The sequence below is a fragment of the Netta rufina genome, assembly GCF_964035555.1.
Source record: "Netta rufina genome assembly, chromosome: 1".
NCBI classification, from domain to species: Eukaryota; Metazoa; Chordata; class Aves; order Anseriformes; family Anatidae; genus Netta; species Netta rufina.
Window position 1 is genome coordinate 92,718,895 of NC_140123.1, and position 19,086 is coordinate 92,737,980.

The following is a 19,086-nucleotide window of genomic DNA, read 5'->3' on the forward strand; positions in this document are numbered from 1 at the left end:
ATGGGGAAATAGGCTATTCAAGAATTTGCAAATAGGCAGCTGTGATACTGGCTTCCCTGTCCTTTCTCTGTCATTTTCTTAAGAGTCACTGCACCCAGTGAAACAAACTGTTATCTGCAAATACCATCACGATGAGCCTGTGAATTAATGAATTTGCTGCGGGCATGGCAGCTGTGTCGTGATGTGTGAGGCCTCCATCAGGAAAGAGTTACTCGCCACCTGTGGCAACACTGTCAAATAAGCCCTTGCCCAGGAACAAAATGAGATCAGATCCGCAGTAAACATCCTTGAGTTGTGAAGCAATGTTAGGTATTATTTTCCAGGAAGCCAGCTTTCTAACCTCTTTTTCCTGTTCTTAAAGGCACAAAGATACAAACTGTGGTGAGCAGCTAGATATCACACAAGAAAAAAAAGAAAAAAAAAAAAGAAAAAAGGAAAAAAAAAAAGGAGAAAAAAAAAGTGCTGAATCCTACAGCATTCTGGAAAAGTGTTAAATTTTTAAATTGCAGAGGCAGAACTTGTTGTAGTAGTTAACTACTCAGAAAAGTCTTTTCAGACTCTCTGCAGGCAATTGCAAGCACCACTTGCACATTAGCAACAGTTGCCGTTGTTTATGTGTCGTATTCCACCTTTTTTTTCTTTTTGAAAAACAGCCCCTCCAATAAATAAAATGAAACCCAAGCTTTTGAAGAAAGGGATAACTTCTAAAGCAAATTATCTTCTGAAGCAGACTTATAAAGAGAGTGGCAAAGTATTCCTCCTTTATTATACTAATCCATGATCCAAAACTCAAAGCAACATACTTTTTGTGGATATGGTTATCTATATGGTTCTTCAAAAGTTGCCAGTCATTTACTATGACTGAGACTAAAGCCATGAAGGAAGATGAGGAAGATAAAATTATCCTCCTCCTCCATGTTCTGCAGCATCTGAAAACAGGCAAGAATAATGGGAACTTCATATTGTTATGATTTTCACCCACAACTAAATGGACAGGAGATTCAAATAACCTTAAGTAGAGGATGCTCATCTGCCATATTTAACCATTTCAGGAAGAGCTAAAGAGCTAAATAAAGTAATTTTCCATGATTCAGTACTTACTGGTAACTTGGAAATCACTAATTGTAGAACACTTGGTAGCTGAAGTTGTCAGACTTGATTCTGAAGTTGTATCTTCCCATCTTTCGCTGGTACTGGAAAATGACAAGGCTCACAACTCCCACCACAAAGCCAAACACAGCAATAGCAATAAGGATGATGTAGCCAACTCCCATCCCGGACTCCTTCTCTGTGTTTGAATCAGATGCTAAAAAAAAGAAAGAGGTTAAAAACAGAAGCTTTGAAACTCTTATTTATTATTTTTTTCCAGAGCTAAAAAGACAGTCAAGGAGTATAATCTTGCCTACAGATTAACCAATATGTGTGCTAAAGCCCAGAGCTATGATACAGCATTGATTCAGTCTTTTGGGGAAGGTACTTCTCATGAAAAGGCCTATGAGCCACAGTCCTTCATTCATCTGTGATTGTTAAAAAATCATGATTTGCATTTATCTCATGGGTAAACCTTCTTTAAACACAAAACATTTAGGGAAGAATTCTCTGTGTGTTCTGAGTCTCTAGGCTCCCATTCCAGTAAGTAGAGATCTGGCCAGTGCAGCCACTGGAGCCACACTGAAGTCACCATGGGCTTCTTACACCTCTATTTCTGTTTACACATACACTCTTGCACACTTCTAATTTATTCTTGTGAGCGTTCGATGTACCTGCAAAAGCATCTCTTTGCATACGTTTACAGGACAGCACTCATATAGCCAACCACCTGTGCAGTACCTGAGTTGCACAGAAGACAGGTAACGATGCATATATGCCAGTAATTAGAAACAAGATTTTTGTCCAAACGGCCCTGTCAGCAGCCATGGAGGCACATGATAGCAGAGCCCTAGCTACATAATGTCCAGGGATCATTCCAAGACAGGCCAAGGGAGTGTTGCACAATATATTTGTGCCTATTTTGAATTTTGGTATCAAACAAAGGAATTAAAAAAGAAGATGCACAGTCAAAATGATAAGTCCGTAGCCCAACACAGATAGGACAGGACTTCCTGAATGTAATGTATCAGTGGTCTTTCCTATAGTATGTGGCAAGCAGTATAGGTAGAGCCATTAGGACTTCATGTTTTACTGCAGCAGCTTACCTGACATAGCAATTCACATTGTCTCCTTCAACACAGATCTGGGTATCACTGCCTATGTCTAGCCTCCCACTTAAAATGCAATACAAATATCCAAACTGGAAAGAAAAAAAAAGGCTACATCTTGTAGCACCACAAGGCTACAGCTTTGCTGTACTGCTGTCCTGCCACCCAAACAAAGCTCCCCTCACCAGATTTTCTTTTGTGTGATGGCCATTCTTCAGCATTAGAAATGCATCAGGGTCTCCAGTGCAAATGGGAGTGAGATCTACTTGTTGCAAATGCTGTACAAAGAAAGCTGTATTCATCTCTAAGTTTTTAAAAAAAGAATTAAACCAGAAATGAACACTGAAGGCCTATTCTAACAGACTAATACTAACACATGAGGGAAGAAAAGTAAAATAAGCTGAGTCAGAGCCTGTTTCAAGTTCCAAAAGAACATTGTGGCCATTACAGTAGAGGGAAAAAAAATATCCCAGATCCATTATCAATCCATCACTAACCTATCTCCACAGACAGAAAAGCTTAAGTGACTGGCGGAACAGGCAACCAGCAAGAGGAAAGAGGGTGAGTTCTGTCTATTGACAGTAGCCATGTGTTAAAACTGTGATGTTGCTGTGTGCAAATACTCTCAATTAGTGTTTTATGTTAACACAATATGAATGCAAAGGGCTGGAGGAAGCCAAATGAATGAAAATGTTAGCGGCAGCAGTTGTACTTGAAAATATCACTCGGGGTAAGTGCAGAAGGGGCAGAAGCATAACAAATTAGACCTTGCTTGTACACAGAGCTGATGTTCGCTCGCTATTAACCTGTACTGCACCGCTCTGCCAGATTAACCAAGGTGCTGTGTATCAGCTAGGCTCTGCCACATTCCCTCACAGTAATAATGAAATCAGTATCAGGGAGTCTGAGGAAACATGGCAATGCAATCTCATCTCGTCTGATTTTGGGCTTCAGATCTCAAAATAACCATGGTCTAAGAATGGTGTAAGGTAAACCAGAAAAACTGATTGCAATCTAAGAGATGAAAGCAGCTTTTGCACTTTACAATTGTAATTACTGCTTGATTTTGTGGCTGTTGCACTTGCTATCCTGTGCAAATAGCTACACTTTTTTCCTCTCCCTTTCATCCCCCTTGATAACCTGACAGTCACTTCATCAAGGAGGGCACACGCTTTTCCACACTGTCACATGGCTTCAGTGAGAACTTCTCCTCCTTGGAAAAATACACAGAGAGTTTTGTTTCAACAGGCATTCAGATTCCTGTGCAAACGATAAAGAATCTTAATATTGGTGTTTACTCAGTGTCCAATTTTTGCAGGCATCTATTTGTAACTCACCCGCAGATTTACACAGAGGTCCCCAGGATGTTCTGTGGGTAGCGATGATTTCACCGGTTTTCAGGGATCGAGCCGCGTGGCATCTCTGCAACAACCAAGTCAGACTCCAACAAGTCACATGGCTGACTAATTAATGATACAAAGCCTTCAGATGAGTATGGGAAAGCCCAGTGCTGTTCTGACCCACTGAGGTTTTTGTTTCTTAATGTTATGTATTAGTTTCACTGAAATGAGCCCCCAGATGAAAGTTCAAAAGAAATAGCATTAGGGAAACATCAATCTAAGATCTCTATTTAGAAACACTGGAAAACACTGCTGTGAACAGACATTTCACATAGACAACCTCTTTCTTTTCATTAACTCTCCATTTGTTTTGGAGAAAGCTTAAAGGTTGGGTTAGATGATCTTTGAGGTCTTTTCCAACCTAAATCACCCTGTGGTTATGAGAGAATAAATTTCTCACTATTTCTATATGCCAGGGTTTTGCAAACATTTTTGCTTGGATGCTTCTACTGCCCATGGCAGGCACGGCAGATCCTACAACCAGCACCAGGATCAGCAGTGGCAACATTCACCCCCTGCCAAGTTGTGTCCTTTGAAAACAACACACAGCTCTTCAGAAATATGTGCACTACTCATCTGGGAACTACTGGTTTGTAGCTGCAACTTTGGCCTGCCCTTGAATAGATTTCCCAGTACTTGTCTACGTAATGTTTTAATCTCTACCTAAGATACTGAATACTCAAACTTTTCTTATGGGATGAATTTTGTGCAGGAGAAAGAACTATATATTTCCTCCTTTTTTTTTTTTTTTTTTTTTTCTCCAATTCTATATGAATAATATAGAATATAGGAAGCAAGAGGGCTTCACTGATTAACCCTGCTGTGCCTTGTTTACTGCAGATGTCCACCTTCATCAGACCTCTAGGCCTCATCTTGGGCAACAATTACCCTGTCACTGACCCCTGTAATGCAGCTCATAGCCAGGCCTTCAGTTAGCTGAATTCCTAAACTCTAATCCATGCAGCTACAGCCTGCCCTAACAGCAAACGTGGTAGCTCCTAGAAAAGCATTTGGTTGATTCCTTGCAGCAGCAACAGCAGTTCACACAAACCATGTCCAGCCCATCCCTCTTATTCCCCTGCCTCGCACCTACCAGTGTCTCTCCTCAGCTGTGCAGGACACTGCTTGAGCAGCCACACCATGAACCTAGGGAGGGATCCACCTCCTCCATGGGGGCATAGCATGGGAATTGCTCGTGCACTGATTTTTAACACGCAAAATCAGCTCTGAAACCTGGGGCCATCTTTCCATCTGTCAGTCATGTGTCCTGTTCCTACCTTTTTTATTATTATTATTATTTTTTTTTAATCTGGAGGAAGCTTTGTACTTTGAGAAAGGAAACAAGCATTTTCTGCTGGCTACTTTGAACCTTTTAGGAAGAGATTGGCTACTTTATAATGAGCTTAAACTGAGTTATTTAGAGCTAAAGGAAAGTGTTAAACAATGGAGAAGCAGCAAGCTGTTAATGAAAACATCCTTGACAGAAAAAAAAAAATCACAGGAAGGCTGACAGAAGGAGGGGAGAATTCCTGTGCATAAGCTATAAAGAAAAAAAAATCAGTAAAAACTGATTTATTATTATTTTCATTTATTGCCATGGTAGCAACACATTTTTAGATTAAGCAGTGTGTATCACTTACTTAGAAATAAAAGAAACAACAAAAAAAAATGCTTTGGAGCACAGTAGGAAGACAACTAGGAACTGAAGTTTTTATGAGAACAGTGCTTGGTTTCCTACTTCAAAAGCAACAGGGTTTTAAAAAGCCTTGTTAAACTCTATTGGATTCACAGCCCTGGAAACTTAATGCCATGGTGCTTCCTCCCTGGCACCTAAACTCTAACCTGGAGGAGCAAATCCCTAGGGGATAGATAAAGGATAGAAAGGATAGAAAGACATCCTAAATAAGTTTGGTCAGACTTTCCCACTGAAACTGGCAGTAAGGGTGATAGTTTTTTTCTGTGGCATGTCCATCTGAGGTGGAACATTTCTAACAGCCTTTCTCACTGTAACTTCTGTTCATCACCTTCTGGCCACCCCTAGGCAGAGGTGAAGGGTTCAGTCCTCACGTCCCACAACTTTCTGACACCCGTTTCTGTGCATGCTCCATGATTTTCACTACAAGAATGAGGAACAGGAAGAAAGGGGGATGCTTCCATATGGCTATGGTCCTTTCCCACTCCTCCCTGCTCTCAGGAGGGGATGAAGGAGCTATTTGAAACCCTGTTTGGAAACATGACTCCTTCAGTTCCACAAACGGACTGCACGGCAAAGGAGAGAGAAACAGCACATAGCAAAACCCTTACCGTCCTGCAGGTGCTTCCTGGTGTCTCCATACAAATACGAATTTTGCAGTGTAAGTAAACTACAGAATTGTTGACAAAGGAAAAAATTTTCAGCTTAAACTGTGCTTTGCTTGAATTCCCATTCTCTAGCAATGTGGTGTACGTATTTGGGATAGGACAGCTGAAAAGGAGGAGAAAAAACACAATATCAGGTAGGGCTATAGAAGACATGTTATAGCACTTAACTCAGGTTGTAAGACTCCTTTAAAAAGCCACAGCCACACACTCCAGAGTTTGCAAAAAACGTCCACTTTGCAGAGTTGCAAAAGGGAAAGAGTGATAGAAAGAAGGATTTGAATTTGGCTTCACCAAACAAAAAGTGAAACTAACAATATATTAAAAGGAATAGCTTTTGTTACTGAGTAAAAGGACTATCCTGTATTTTAAGGTGAAGGATGAGCATAGGGGACATGGCATGAGGGTAAAATCAGGGATCCAGACGGGAACAAGCCTCTTTTACCAGAAACTGCATTAATACTGTCTGTGAGTCACAACACACAGGAATCAACCAACTTACACCTTCAGTGAAAGAGTTACATAAGCTCTTGGTAATATCCAAATCACGGAGATATGGGTGAAACGCCCATATGTCAAAAGTTCTTTCCCTATTGCCCATGAAAACCACCTATTTCTTTTGGTCAAATGTACAACGCCTTTACAAAACTATGGGGAAGACAACCAAACTCAAACAGCTACCACATTCCACTTTGAAAACATTTTCTTTTCATGCCTACCTTCCTGGTTCAAAGAAGGTGTGGCCAGTCAAAATGGTAAGGGACAGTGTATATGAATGACAAAAACACTCAAAAAAGGCATTTAAAATATAACACATCCGTAGTCAGTACCATTCAATGTAGGGCACATTATATTTGCAAGTGGTGTTTGCTATACCTGTTGTTGATAAAAGTAAATGAGAGGGGATCCACTGAATTATTAGTCGGAGTCGCCCAGCAGTCAGTGAGGACCACCTTCAGCTTGCTGTCTGCTCTCTGGATCCCCACTTCAATCAGTATATCATCACTGGCAGAGACACTGAAGTTTTTTGGTATTGGGGAGTTTCCAATAAACAACTGCATTTCTGTTCTGAAGTGCCCAGATCCATGTAAATCCTCAAAAATGGTGTAAACTCTGAAACAGGGAGTAACCACTTTTAAAGATCACAAGTTGGAGTGTTTCTGTAAGTCATAAAATGGTGCCTGTTTCTCCACCTGTTGCACATGTAAGTAGTGAAAGACGCCCAAGATGCTAGGGCAGTGTTCAAGAGAAAAAAAGTGAAAATGTATTGAGTTCTCAGATGGGATGGTAGGAAGCATGGAAATGAAAAAGGGAGAAAACAGATGGCATAATGTCTTGGCAACACAAATTGAGCAGGTAGAAATATTTGAGTGCACCTGAAGGAGAACAAGACTATGAGATGCCTTAAAGTTCAAATAAGGAAAGTAAAAGCTTAGTGCTGAAGACAAGAGACAAGAAATTTAAGGAAAAGGAACAAACCTGAACAGTAAGTATGAGAAAATTAGGAGTTAAAACTTGTCATCCTCAGCAGCAAACCTAGCACCCACATAGCAGTCTCTATGCCTGCCTCATCTGAAATGAGACATCATTGTTATGTTTCAAAAGCAGGTGAATACTCTTATTGCTACATGTGGTTGCCCAGGAAGGCAAAGAGCAGGAATCCTGCCTCCCAAGGCTGCACCAGTAGCTCCCAAGGCTTTATTTTCACCTGTGGTTTAGCTGGGCAATGGCCGAGCTTGGTGGCTGTTGGATCTGTTGCCACTTTAGATGGAGTATGATGGAAGCACATAGCAGGGATCACTTGAGAATGGGACATTTAGGAAGGCAGACTGTTCAGCACAGCAAGTACTGTCAGTGGATCCAGCTACGACCCCTTTCTTAAAGGGGGGAAAGATGGGAGATCTCTCCCATGCAGCAGCACTGCGTCATGCACCAGCATTTCAAAGCAGAGGGAGATATTCCTTACCCCTCTGCAGTGTATCCAGAGGAAGTCAAGAGATTGTTCTGAAACACACAGTGAATGGGACTGGCAACTTTTAGGTGGTGGATCACTCCCTGAGCAGAAGCGTCATTCCGGAGTATGGTTTTCACTGTGGTATTACTTTCATTCTGGAACACAGAAAGAAGAAAGCACAACTTTGTGAACACCACTGTTTCTACAGGTACATCAGAGCTACAGGCTTAGCAGCTTCAAGGACTTTGGAATTCTCCATTCTTCAAACAGATTAAACTTCCAGCATCTTTGTTGTTGTAGAGCTAAGCAATGATAATCCATCAGCCTTCCTCCTTTTCCTCAATTTGAAATGATCACTGATCCACAAGGGATTTTGTGTACTTCGGCATGTTCTGAGTTTGGTTTGGGATCCATAGAAGCAGCCATCAATTTTTGTCCCCATTACTGGGAACAAATGGGGTGTTCTCTAAATATGATGCTCAGATTGCTCTTAATAAAAGAGAAGCTTCTGAGACAGCTGCAGGGGGAACCCGGACAGGTATGGGAAATGGGTCTCAGTTGGGAGAGACACTAGAACCTTCCTGCCTGACCCCAAAGATGCCTTTCTCTTTCTTGCTTGCCCCCATACCCAAACAGAGGGGTAACTTTCCACTTACAGGAAGTTTTCTTTTTCCAAAGACACTGGAAACATGAACTATGTTGCCCAACATTTCAGCAACTAATAGACTGTATTTCTAGCTAAGGAACTGTCCTTGTCCCTCAGCCCCTCCCCTCCCTCCACTCCCCATCCAAGAGAGCAAAAAAAGAAATCTTAAGGACTTCTTTGCATTCCCTGTCTCAGGGGACTTACGGTCTCAATTTCAGTGCCACATTCGCTCCAGCCAGCCTGCAGCACAGCATGAGTGCCATTGCTGATGCTCACGTTGCAGCGAGGCTCCCCTAGGTACAGGGAGGACTCAGGGATGGATTCCTGATCTAAAAATCCCTTCTGGATGGCAAGGACAATCTTCTCAATTTCACAAAACACTCTCACCGCATCTTTAATGGAAATCTCCTGGGCAGGTTTAACAAGGGGGACGGGAGATGCTTGAAGAGGAACATCAGGAGTTGATGCAGGATCTGTGGTGAGAGGAGGCAGCACCACACTGGAGAACTTGGTGTCCTCCATGTGCTCAGTACTAGAGAAGTTTAATGAAGCAAGGAAGGAAGCAGGAGTCGAAGTCTGCAAATACGTTGTAGGTAAAACTGTGCTGGGTACAGGTTTCTTGTCCATCTCTGTTGCCTCCTGGCTGGGAGGAAATGCTGAAGAGTGCCAAAAATAAAGGACTGATGTAATTTACAGGTTCAGATTGATTTCATAAGGTAAAAGCAAACACATATGAGGAAATTCACAGTTTCCTAGTTTCTGTGTTGTTGTTTTTTTGTTTGGTTTTTGTTTTGTTTTGTCTTGTTTTAACCAGCTCTACCTGCTGTCAAAGCTGTGGCTGTTTCTTTTTTTTTGTTTGGTTGATTGGTTGGCTAGGGCTTTTGTTTGCTTGTTTGCTTCTGGTTTTGTTCTTTAAGAAAGAGCCCATGAGATACATAAGGTATCAGTGAGAAAAGCCTAAGTGCTTTATTTCCTGAGAACTGCAATAATTAATGCATTTGAGTAAAGCTCATACGTACACCTTTTGGATGATCAGTGCTTGCAGAAGATCCACAACTGCAAGTCGCTGAGCAGCGTTCATATATTTTTGCCTAGTATTGTGGGAGACTGCACACTTCAGGCTATGGGATGCAAACAGGAACAGAGCCTGTTAAAAAAAATGGCCCCGCTTGTAAGAAGTTGGTATTCAGAATATACGACCCTGAATGCTTTGGAGACACCATTTTGGGGGTGACATACATAACAAACCTTATGTAGCAGGCCCATATTGCACACATGTACCCTGAGAGATACAGCAGGGAGTTGAACAAACGCTCTGGTAGGAATCTTTAATGATTCCAGTAAGAAAGTGAACAGAGGAAATGGTGAAGCAGAGATCAATGTGTATGCCAAACATCCTGCTTCCAGCACAGGCTCTGGGGTTACCATGGCTCTTTGGCAGTAGAAACCACCTAAGTATCTGACTTCGCACCCAGATAATAAACTCAATTTGCAGTGGAACAGGATGTATCTCATTGCATGAAAAAAAAATAAAATCTCTTAAGCAGTTTTTTACATTTATTTCCCAAGCAATATATATATGTGTATATATGCGTGTATATATATGTGTGTGTATATATATACACACATGTCCTTCTGGAGCTCCCCACCTTTCAGGAATGCCCCAAACTGAAAAGATGCTGATTTGAATGTAAGTTGACAAAAAATTCCGGGTTCTTTTCAAGTTGACTTCCCCAAAAAGTCATTGTCACACTACTAAATGTGTTGGTTAAACAAAACTGAGCAAAGGCTGGAATCAGTTCACAAATCCTTGTGACTTCAGCCAATGAGTATGTTATCACTGCGGTTACAAAAACAAGTACAAATTACAGAAGAAACCTAAAAGAATTTAGACACCTGAAGACTCATTACATGTCAGCTAACAAATGATTCAAGGAAAGACAGAAGAAACTAGATGAATTGACTGTTGCAAAACACTCATCTGTAACACTGTATTAACTTTTTGTCCCTGAGGCAATACAGAGGTCATACTCCGTACCTGCTTTCTATGACCTCTTCTGCTATCTCAGCTATCTCTGCTATCCCCTCTGCTACTGCTAATGGAAGTAATTAACATTCCTGATAATCATATCTACTTTTAATGGCACATATGAGAAAATTGAAATATTATAATTATCTTACAAAGACAGCATTAAATATTAATATAATAACTCTCATGACAGATTATTCAAGTCAGAAATGCTTAAATCCACAGCAAGATTCCTTCCATTAGGATGTAGTTGAATACAACAAACCAAATTAATCCCTCACAAACTTCAAGGCCTTTGGCAAGTGTGACTTTGATCCAATAAAGATAATAATGCTAAGAATTAGGTTAGCCATTAGATAATAATTTAAAAAAAATTGCCTTCACAGTTTCTTCCAGGCCTTTCTGGATGCACATCAGCAAATCCATCATTGCAACTGCACTGGTAAAACCCGAGTGTGTTATAACATGATGCATCTGGGGAGCAGTCATCTTCTTCACTCTTGCATTCATCATAATCTGTTGGGTATATTTAAGGTGGAGAGCATACAAATGAGAATGTGTTGGTTCTGAAACAGGAGCATGATCATATCATCATGATATCATGGTAGAATTGCACTTCTTAGATGTGAAACTCTACTGTAGGTGTCAGGTAGCTGCTGGGTGTAGAAGAGGTGGGATTTTGGAAGCACAGCCTAATTGCACAGACACTGGCATAACCCTCCAGCAGCAGTGCTGTCAGTGCTGCTTAGCAGATGCTCACTGTACCCCAGTAGGTACCCCACTGCAGAGCTCATATCCTTCTAAACTGACCAAGAGCCCAGGGCAACATTTCTAGCACCACCACCACCTGCCTCTCCCATTCTACCATCCTGAGGAGGTGGTTAACAAATGCCCAGCATGAATGAAGCAGTTTGGAAAGCAGGGGGTCTGTCTGACTTGACCAAGTTGCAATCTAATCGAAAGAAAAAATATGTTTTTTTTTTCCCTTTCTGTTCCTAAGGCCTAATCACTGCTGCTCAGATATGAATGTACCACCATCAACGAGATTCAGGAAGCAGCAGTAACCAAGCACCTGCTCTATGGGGACCTATCCCTGAAACAAGCCATCTGTTCTAAAACAGCTTCAAGGGGCAGGCGCTCCACAAAGCATGAAATAACCACAATTTTACTAATTAATATAATATGCAACTTTCCACATTCACAGCTGTAAGGATAACAAGCAGAGAAAATGTACAGGATAGGCCATATACATGCTTTTGTTGTCATTTTGCCTGAGATTTTACTTGACAGGCTATAACAATAATATTTGGAGAAACTTATCATGTTGAGGATATAGAATTTGATACTTGTTTTCAGAGATGACACATCGATTTGTAGAACAGGATTCAACAGCACTTAGTCAGAAGACTAATTTTTATTGTTACTGACTTAAATCACTTATAAAGAAAATGAGGTTTTACAATAAGCCATTGTGCTGATCTTGGTAAGCTGTGTACTTTCGTCTGAACTGCCAGCCCACAGGTTTCTGAGGGAAACACACACTCCCAGTGCAGGAATTCACATTTTCATTTATTTGTTCCTTGGTTTCTATCTCATGCAAAATTATCAGTGCAAAGAAGGGGGTAATGAGTTTCAAAATAAATTTAAACAGAGCTAGTTATGTCTGTGTACGTGGACCTGTTTCCACTGGTAGATTGTAAGACCCTCAGTTTGTGACCACAGTTTCTAATATCTCCATATCATCTTCTCTATAAAATTATTACCAGCTATAAACAAAAAAGCTACTTGGCTTCGGTCCGGTGTACCTCGCTTCTTATTCTATCTTTTGATGTTCTCTGAAGAAGCATATTGGATAGCTAAGCAGAAGTGATAGAGAGAGAATGGTGTCTCAACTGAGTGTTAAACATATGTTTTCACATCAAAAAATACAGAATAATAATAGGTGTTATCATCTTTCTAACAGAAGAACTATTGGGATATAAGCTGCTCCTTACCATTTATGGAGAGACTGCTCTTGTCAACTGTGAAATAGGAGCTGTGTTCAAAGGCATCGCGAAAAGTGGTGATGATGTAGTAGATATCCACATCTTCTGCAATCAGTAAATGGAAACTTACCACTGTGCTCCCATTAGTAATACCAGTTATCAGCACTTTAATCAGACCAGCATCCACCTGCTGAAGGACCTCAAGGGGCAGAGATTTATGTACCTGGAATAAAAACAAAATGCATGTGAAAATGGGCAGGTAGAAGTAATTACAGTTTTGGCATTGTACAATGCCCAAATGGTAATATTATGCATTACAATTGCACTTCATACTCTGGAGGGGAGCAGGAGAAAAATCACTCTCGTTTATAACATTTCCACTCTACAGCTGCTGAAGGAAATGGTGTATATTTAGCTGTGAGCATTAAACAAGATAAGTGATTAAGATACCTCATCTGCCATTTGGCACAGGTCCTTGCAAAGGCCTCTGAAAACAGAAAGAGAGGGAGGAAACTGCAGGAATCATAGAAGTGTTTAGGTTGGAAAAGACCTTCAGGATCATCAAGTCCAACCACCATGTAGCACTACCAAGTCCACCACTAAACCTGTTGAGAAATCAATAAAATTCACAGTCTGTACACAGCAGCCTTGCAAATCTCTAGCGGCCTAAGAGAGAAAACACTGCCTTTGCTGAAGCACGCTGGGCCTTAGTCATGGTAGCCCCAGAAGCAGCCTCCCTGACCACAGAGGAGAGCAGGACGGTCGGCTTTCTGCAGGATGGGAAAACATGGCTCTGCTTGAGGCTTTCAGCCTCCTTGCCTCCACTTTGGATGGAGACACGAGAGAGAGAAACAGACTGGAGATGTGTATTCATCCTCTTCCCTTTCCAGTCTTGGAAGCCAGGTACCTCTGGAGGGCAGCTGCCCACGGGAAGATCTCCTCCCACAGGAGGACGATCATGGGGCAAGGCTCCCAGGCGCATGCAGGGAGCACACAACAGCTTTGGCATTTCTAACTGTTCATTCCCCTCCATCTCCAGGCCCAGCACCAGCCAAAGGAGGAACAGACACAGGCCAGATGGCATCCTCTCACAGGACCGACACAAGACGAGACAGAAGGCTAATACTAATTCAGCTGTAAACAACATGTTGAGAAAACATTATACGCAGAAAGGGAGACCTGTTTCAGAGAAATCAGGGAAAAAAATCTACAAGTATTTCCCTTTTCCCCTGGTTGCCCAAACAAGGGGAACAACAGGACTGCATAGGACTCCCCGCACATCCCAAGGGGAGGCAAAGCATGCACACACACACACATACAGAGGTTTGCACTCCCTGTCTGGTCCCAACATCAAGCCACAATGCATGCAGAATGCATACAATCTCATGTACACGGATCCCTGTGTTTTGCAATACCTTTCTCACATGTCTGGGAAGTCTTTTTAGATCCTTCCACATTTACAAATAAAAAGTACAGTGACAGGAAGAGTGAGACAGAGCTTTCAAGCCTGGATGAGGCAGGTAGCACAGGCTGCTGTGAGCTGTTGGCATTACCATCGTGCTTAGAAGCTGCCAGCAGAAGTGCAACAGGAAAGTGTCCATGATAAAGGAGCTGCTCTCAGCAACACAAGGACAAAGCCCCTGCCATCCTCGTCATCCCCTCCTCTTCCATCAAGACACAGGGTTCTGGGATGCATCCCCCTTTCCCTTTCTGCCATTTTACAACCATGTGCTGAAAAGCTGGGGGTCAGGCCTAAGTTTTCATCTCTTCTTAGCTTTTGTCTGAACTTGTGTGGACTTTACATACATGCACCTGTGACATCCTCCTAGCCCTACCCCGATTTCACCAGTATTCCCTTCTCATCTTTCTCCTGAAGATCTCATTTTATTGATGTTTCTTTATAACTTAGGTTTGGGATTTTTGGCTGTTTGGGGTGGTTTTTTTGTGGTTGTTGTTGATGATGATGTTCATTTTGTTTCTGCCCTTATCCATATTTTTCCTCAGAAGGCAGGACTCAGAGCTTCACAAGTACCACAGGGACATTCATTTGTATTTGTCACCACTAGGTGACACTGCAAAACCCTTTATTCTGAAGGCTGCCCGATTTCACTACAGGTACCACACCCTAGGCCATCAAAATAATGGTTGATGAAGTAAGGCTAGAAAAGACAGGAAAAAAAAAGACTGAACTTTTCAGAGGGAACTCAATAAACACTTAATACCCTTGATTATGAGATTTTCTTGCTAGAAAAATAAAATATCTTGTGATCCATAGTTGCATCTGCCTTTTCTGTAGCACACAGAGGAAACGCTGGCAATGCCAAACCAGAAGAAATAGGTATGCCAGAAGAAGAGCCACGAGAGAGGGACGTGAGCAGAACTAACACCAGCACCGGGGGAAGGGGCATTCTTGGTAAAAGAAAAGAGAGGCAGATTAAGTATGAGTTAAGGTTGAGACAGAGCCCACACTAAAAACAATGTGCAAGCCTGCACAGCCAGCAGAGCCAGGAATGTGCTGGCATTATGGAAGCTGAAAATAAGTGAATAAAAGATACATCAGTATGAACAGAACAATAAGATACCCTGCATGAACCATGGTGTTTCATGCACAGAGCTCATCCCCCTGTCCATGCTTTGGCTGCACCTTCAGAAAGAAGGTATCGGAGCACAAGTCTGCCCAGCTGGTACCTGCAGCAGCTTTAAGGACCTCCCAAATTGGGAATAAGCTCAAATTAACAGAGGGCATGAAATTTCACTGGAATAGTGAAGCTGCCTTAATCGCTGTATCAATGCTCATCACACATTCAGATAGCTTTCATTGCAATTATTTTAAGTGCATTAAGCTGCATCAGCTGAAGGTGACATCAGTTCCAACAGAGGGGTCACCTTGATAAGGCACTATCAGTTATTAGTTTTACACTTTCTGTCCGTCAGTATTTAAGACACCAGAATTCAAATCCATCTTTGGCACTCCGGAATTTAATGCACAACAACGAATACATTCTCAAGTCAGACCTTTTGTTTTCCTGCCTTGTCTTCTTGAGGACAAGCCCTAGTTCTTATGATGTTCCTTTTGGCTCTTGCAGAAGAGAGGCTGAGAAAAACCCAGGAGGAATAAAACACTTTCTTACCCTTAGCTACATTGTTCTTCAGTTGCAGTGGAAGAAGGATGGTGAAGCTAATGTGGACAATGACAGTGCAGGTTGCCACATCAAGTTTTCACTTCGTTGTCATCTACACATTATTTAAGGAACAGTATTTCTATTTGCTGTGCTGCCAATTTAACCACGTGGCACTTAAGTGCTGGGACAGCTCTACGCTAAAGAACATTATACGCATTAGGATTTATAAATTCTCTCAATTGTAGATGGTGACTCCAAAGAGATTTAAGAAATCTTTGCAAATCATTGGCAAAATTTATTTAACTGGAACTTGATAGGGCTTTTAAAACCCATGAAACTTTCCCTATCCACTTTAAATGATCAATTTCTGGCCCTTATAACCTGGAAAGGAAACATGCAGACCTTTTTTTTTTTCCTAAACTTCCTTTTCTTTGGTGTCTGGAAACACGTTGTTTGTAATAAAACACTTATGGCATGTTTTGCTGTAGTTGATACCGCTATATATGCATTGTCTCAGAGGTAGATGGAATGAGCATTCACACACCTTGCTTGTGGCTGGTCCACAAAACTGGAGTGCTGGAAAAAGGTGTGGGTGCCTTATAAACACTGGTGGCTGTTTTCTGCCTGGAATTTTGAGAGGTGGGTAAAAGTGACACAATGCTTACTTTTGTTTCTTTATGTAATCATTTCACAGATTTTCCAGACATATTTGTATCCATGGTTTTCTGGATTTATTATTTAACTGAATACCCCTCAAAGAAAATATATGATTTTAAGCCCATTTTAATAATGTGCTATCCCAAAATAGCCTTGGGCAGTGAGTGATGCTGAACGAAAGTGAGGTCAGAGGAGAATCACTCCCTCTTCACTTTGCTAATCACGTCCCTTTCATTCTGTGGCTGGTTTTCTGATGTGACAGCTTGGGGCCAAAACCACTCAGAGAAAGCTGTGCTGCTGTAACACATCCAGAAAGGTGCAAATAAGTAATAACCAGTGGGAAACCCATATGATATCCAAGAAAACATCATGCACAGCTAAACAGACCGCACATTTCCCTCCTTACAGTTTTCATGCTGGCCTGAACTCTGCCAAAAGTGTTACCAGTGCCTCCCCCTGCAGACAGCTGTTTTGGTGACAGGCTGTGACTCTGTACACAGTGAGAGTCTGGGGAGGCTTCAGCAGCGTTTGAAAAGGCAGACAATTGTCAGCGATGGATTTATCTTCACTGTTATCAAGGCCTCTAAAAACACAGACAGAGAAGGCAATAAAACAGCCCAGCACAACCAGCAGTTTTCCAAGCAGAGTTGTTTGAGTAAACACCAGCAGGAACACACTTCTGATAACTTTAGCAAGAAATGAGAAGAGATACTGTCAGAGGCAATGCCTCAGCGTTAAGCTAAAGGAGCAGCTGACATGGCCATGTGCTTTGATGTCCTGTGCTCTAATTAGAGGTGAGGGCAGAGGTGACTTAGCAAGAAGCCACTCCCTTTCCAGAAACGGGGCTACATGGAAGGATGATTGTAAGGAATGTCAGCCTTAACGTGCTGTGACAAAAGGTAATCATAATCACACAGCTCATTAATAAGCTGCTGTGCAGGACAAGGATAGCACAGCACTTTTTGCAAATATCCATTAACTTTTCAGCATAACCCCGGAGGGAGGAAATAAATAAGCCAGTATAACCAGATACAGTCAGCAGGGGAAATGGAGGCTCCAGAGAATCCCCAAATCCTGGTCTCAGTCTAAAACACTGCTGCAGTCTCAGTCGGGACTCAGACCTCCAAGGTACATCAAGGGATGCACATGTGGCATAAACCCTTCATGGGAAACAGGTCAGACATGATTTCATCGAGACCAGTAGCAGGTCACATCCTTCTCAGCCACTTACTTCATCGACAAAGAGCTGTGCAAAGTTTTGATATTCCTCACTGCTTGCATTGCTAAAGCCCGGAGAGTATTTCACATTTGTTATCCGCACCATCCCATTAAGTTTCTGGACAGCTGTGAAGTAAGAAAAAGACGATTTAAATACATGCTCCATGGGTGGTAGCTCATGGACAAGTGTGTGACAGTCACGGGCATGCATGGCCATATGGGGTGTGCATAACAGCAGAAAGCAAGCCCTCTAAAATGTAGTCAGGAGATCAACTGCCTAAACACGGGTGTCTAGCTCCTGGCTTTACACTCTGGCCTTTGGATGCTTCTCAAAAAGGACACAGATGTCCTGTGAGACTTATATCTGCCAGCTCTCTCTTGGATGCTCTGGGGCTTCTGAAATGCTGCTGTATGGCAATGTTCAGGCACACAAAGTGCTCTCCTAACCTCAGCTCCTTTCCCAGCTCCCTCTACACACAACAGGGAGGCACCAGCCCCTCCACAGGGCAAATCTTTCCACAGTCCTCCCTCCGTCCTCACAGGAAGGCTGGACAGCTGCCTGGGATCAGGCATCACCATTTCAGACAGCTAGTGTAAGAAGAGATGGATCCCAACAGAGTGTACACCTCCTCCCTGAAGGTGTATAAGCTGAACAACATTAAGGCAGTCTCAAATGTTTTCAGTCATTTCTTGATATTGCTGATTGTGGCATTGTTACCACAGACACTGAAGGTGATCACAAGCAGAAGAGAAAGGGCTTCTAAAGGCATGATTCATACCCCTAGCACCATTTATGGGCTAGCCAGACAAGCTGACTGATATCACGCAGTCCTGCGACCACTGCCAGCTGTCTTCATGCTGCCTTCCACCTACCAACAGATCATCACCCCTAGCATTAAGATCTAACACATCAGTGTCTTTTATGACTACAGGATAGTCTTCATCAAGGTCTCCAAGAGCACTACCACCTAGATAAGGATTCCATTTAAAATTGTTTCTGAATCTAGTTACCAGTTTTTACTTTCTGGTGCACCAGCTTGCTTTCCTCCATGAATATTTCTGTCCTGATTTCAACAGTAGATAAGACACCAAGTTCCAGCCCTGACATTGTCACACTCCTACACTGAGTTTTACTCTCCCATATTAGCTGCTTTTACTGAAGCAACAAGAATGGAAAAGCAGGGCCCCGTGTAGACTGTATGGATCCCGCTACATCAAAGCAGGTCCTAGCTGTACAGGAGACTGCATTGAGCAGGGACAGCTGCTAGCAGAAAAGAAATAGTCATCAAGCAAAGCTTTGCAGAAGAGAGGTGGAAGTCATGCCTGCTTGAAGCAAGCAACAGCAGGCTACCTTTATCCCAACATACTTCTGATCCCAAAAGAGCCCTCACCACCACCAGTAAGATCAACGGATTTGGGCTTGCTTTCTGCTGTGGCTTGTCCAGCCAAGTAAGAACAGGTATTTAGGAGATAAACCACATTAAGGTATCTGGTGGAGAGAGGGGAAAATGTTCTGAGC

The 19,086-nt window shown here is 42.2% G+C and overlaps 1 protein-coding gene across 1 annotated transcript in view; it reads right to left on the reverse strand.

Annotated features, from left to right (window-relative positions):
* Positions 1-1,118: 1,118 nt before the first annotated feature.
* UMODL1 (uromodulin like 1) overlaps positions 1,119-19,086 on the reverse strand; it is a gene marked incomplete at its 3' end in the record, with an annotated part of 40,941 nt that continues 22,973 nt past the window's right edge. The window contains exons 12-20 of the mRNA XM_084298299.1: positions 17,581-17,693; positions 12,580-12,793; positions 10,964-11,101; positions 8,761-9,212; positions 7,923-8,065; positions 6,833-7,069; positions 5,903-6,062; positions 3,536-3,620; positions 1,119-1,306 (exon numbers count right to left, since the gene is read on the reverse strand). Of these exons, the coding sequence (XP_084154425.1) occupies positions 1,119-1,306; positions 3,536-3,620; positions 5,903-6,062; positions 6,833-7,069; positions 7,923-8,065; positions 8,761-9,212; positions 10,964-11,101; positions 12,580-12,793; positions 17,581-17,693 (1,730 nt within the window). The remainder of the gene's footprint in view (positions 1,307-3,535; positions 3,621-5,902; positions 6,063-6,832; positions 7,070-7,922; positions 8,066-8,760; positions 9,213-10,963; positions 11,102-12,579; positions 12,794-17,580; positions 17,694-19,086) is intronic.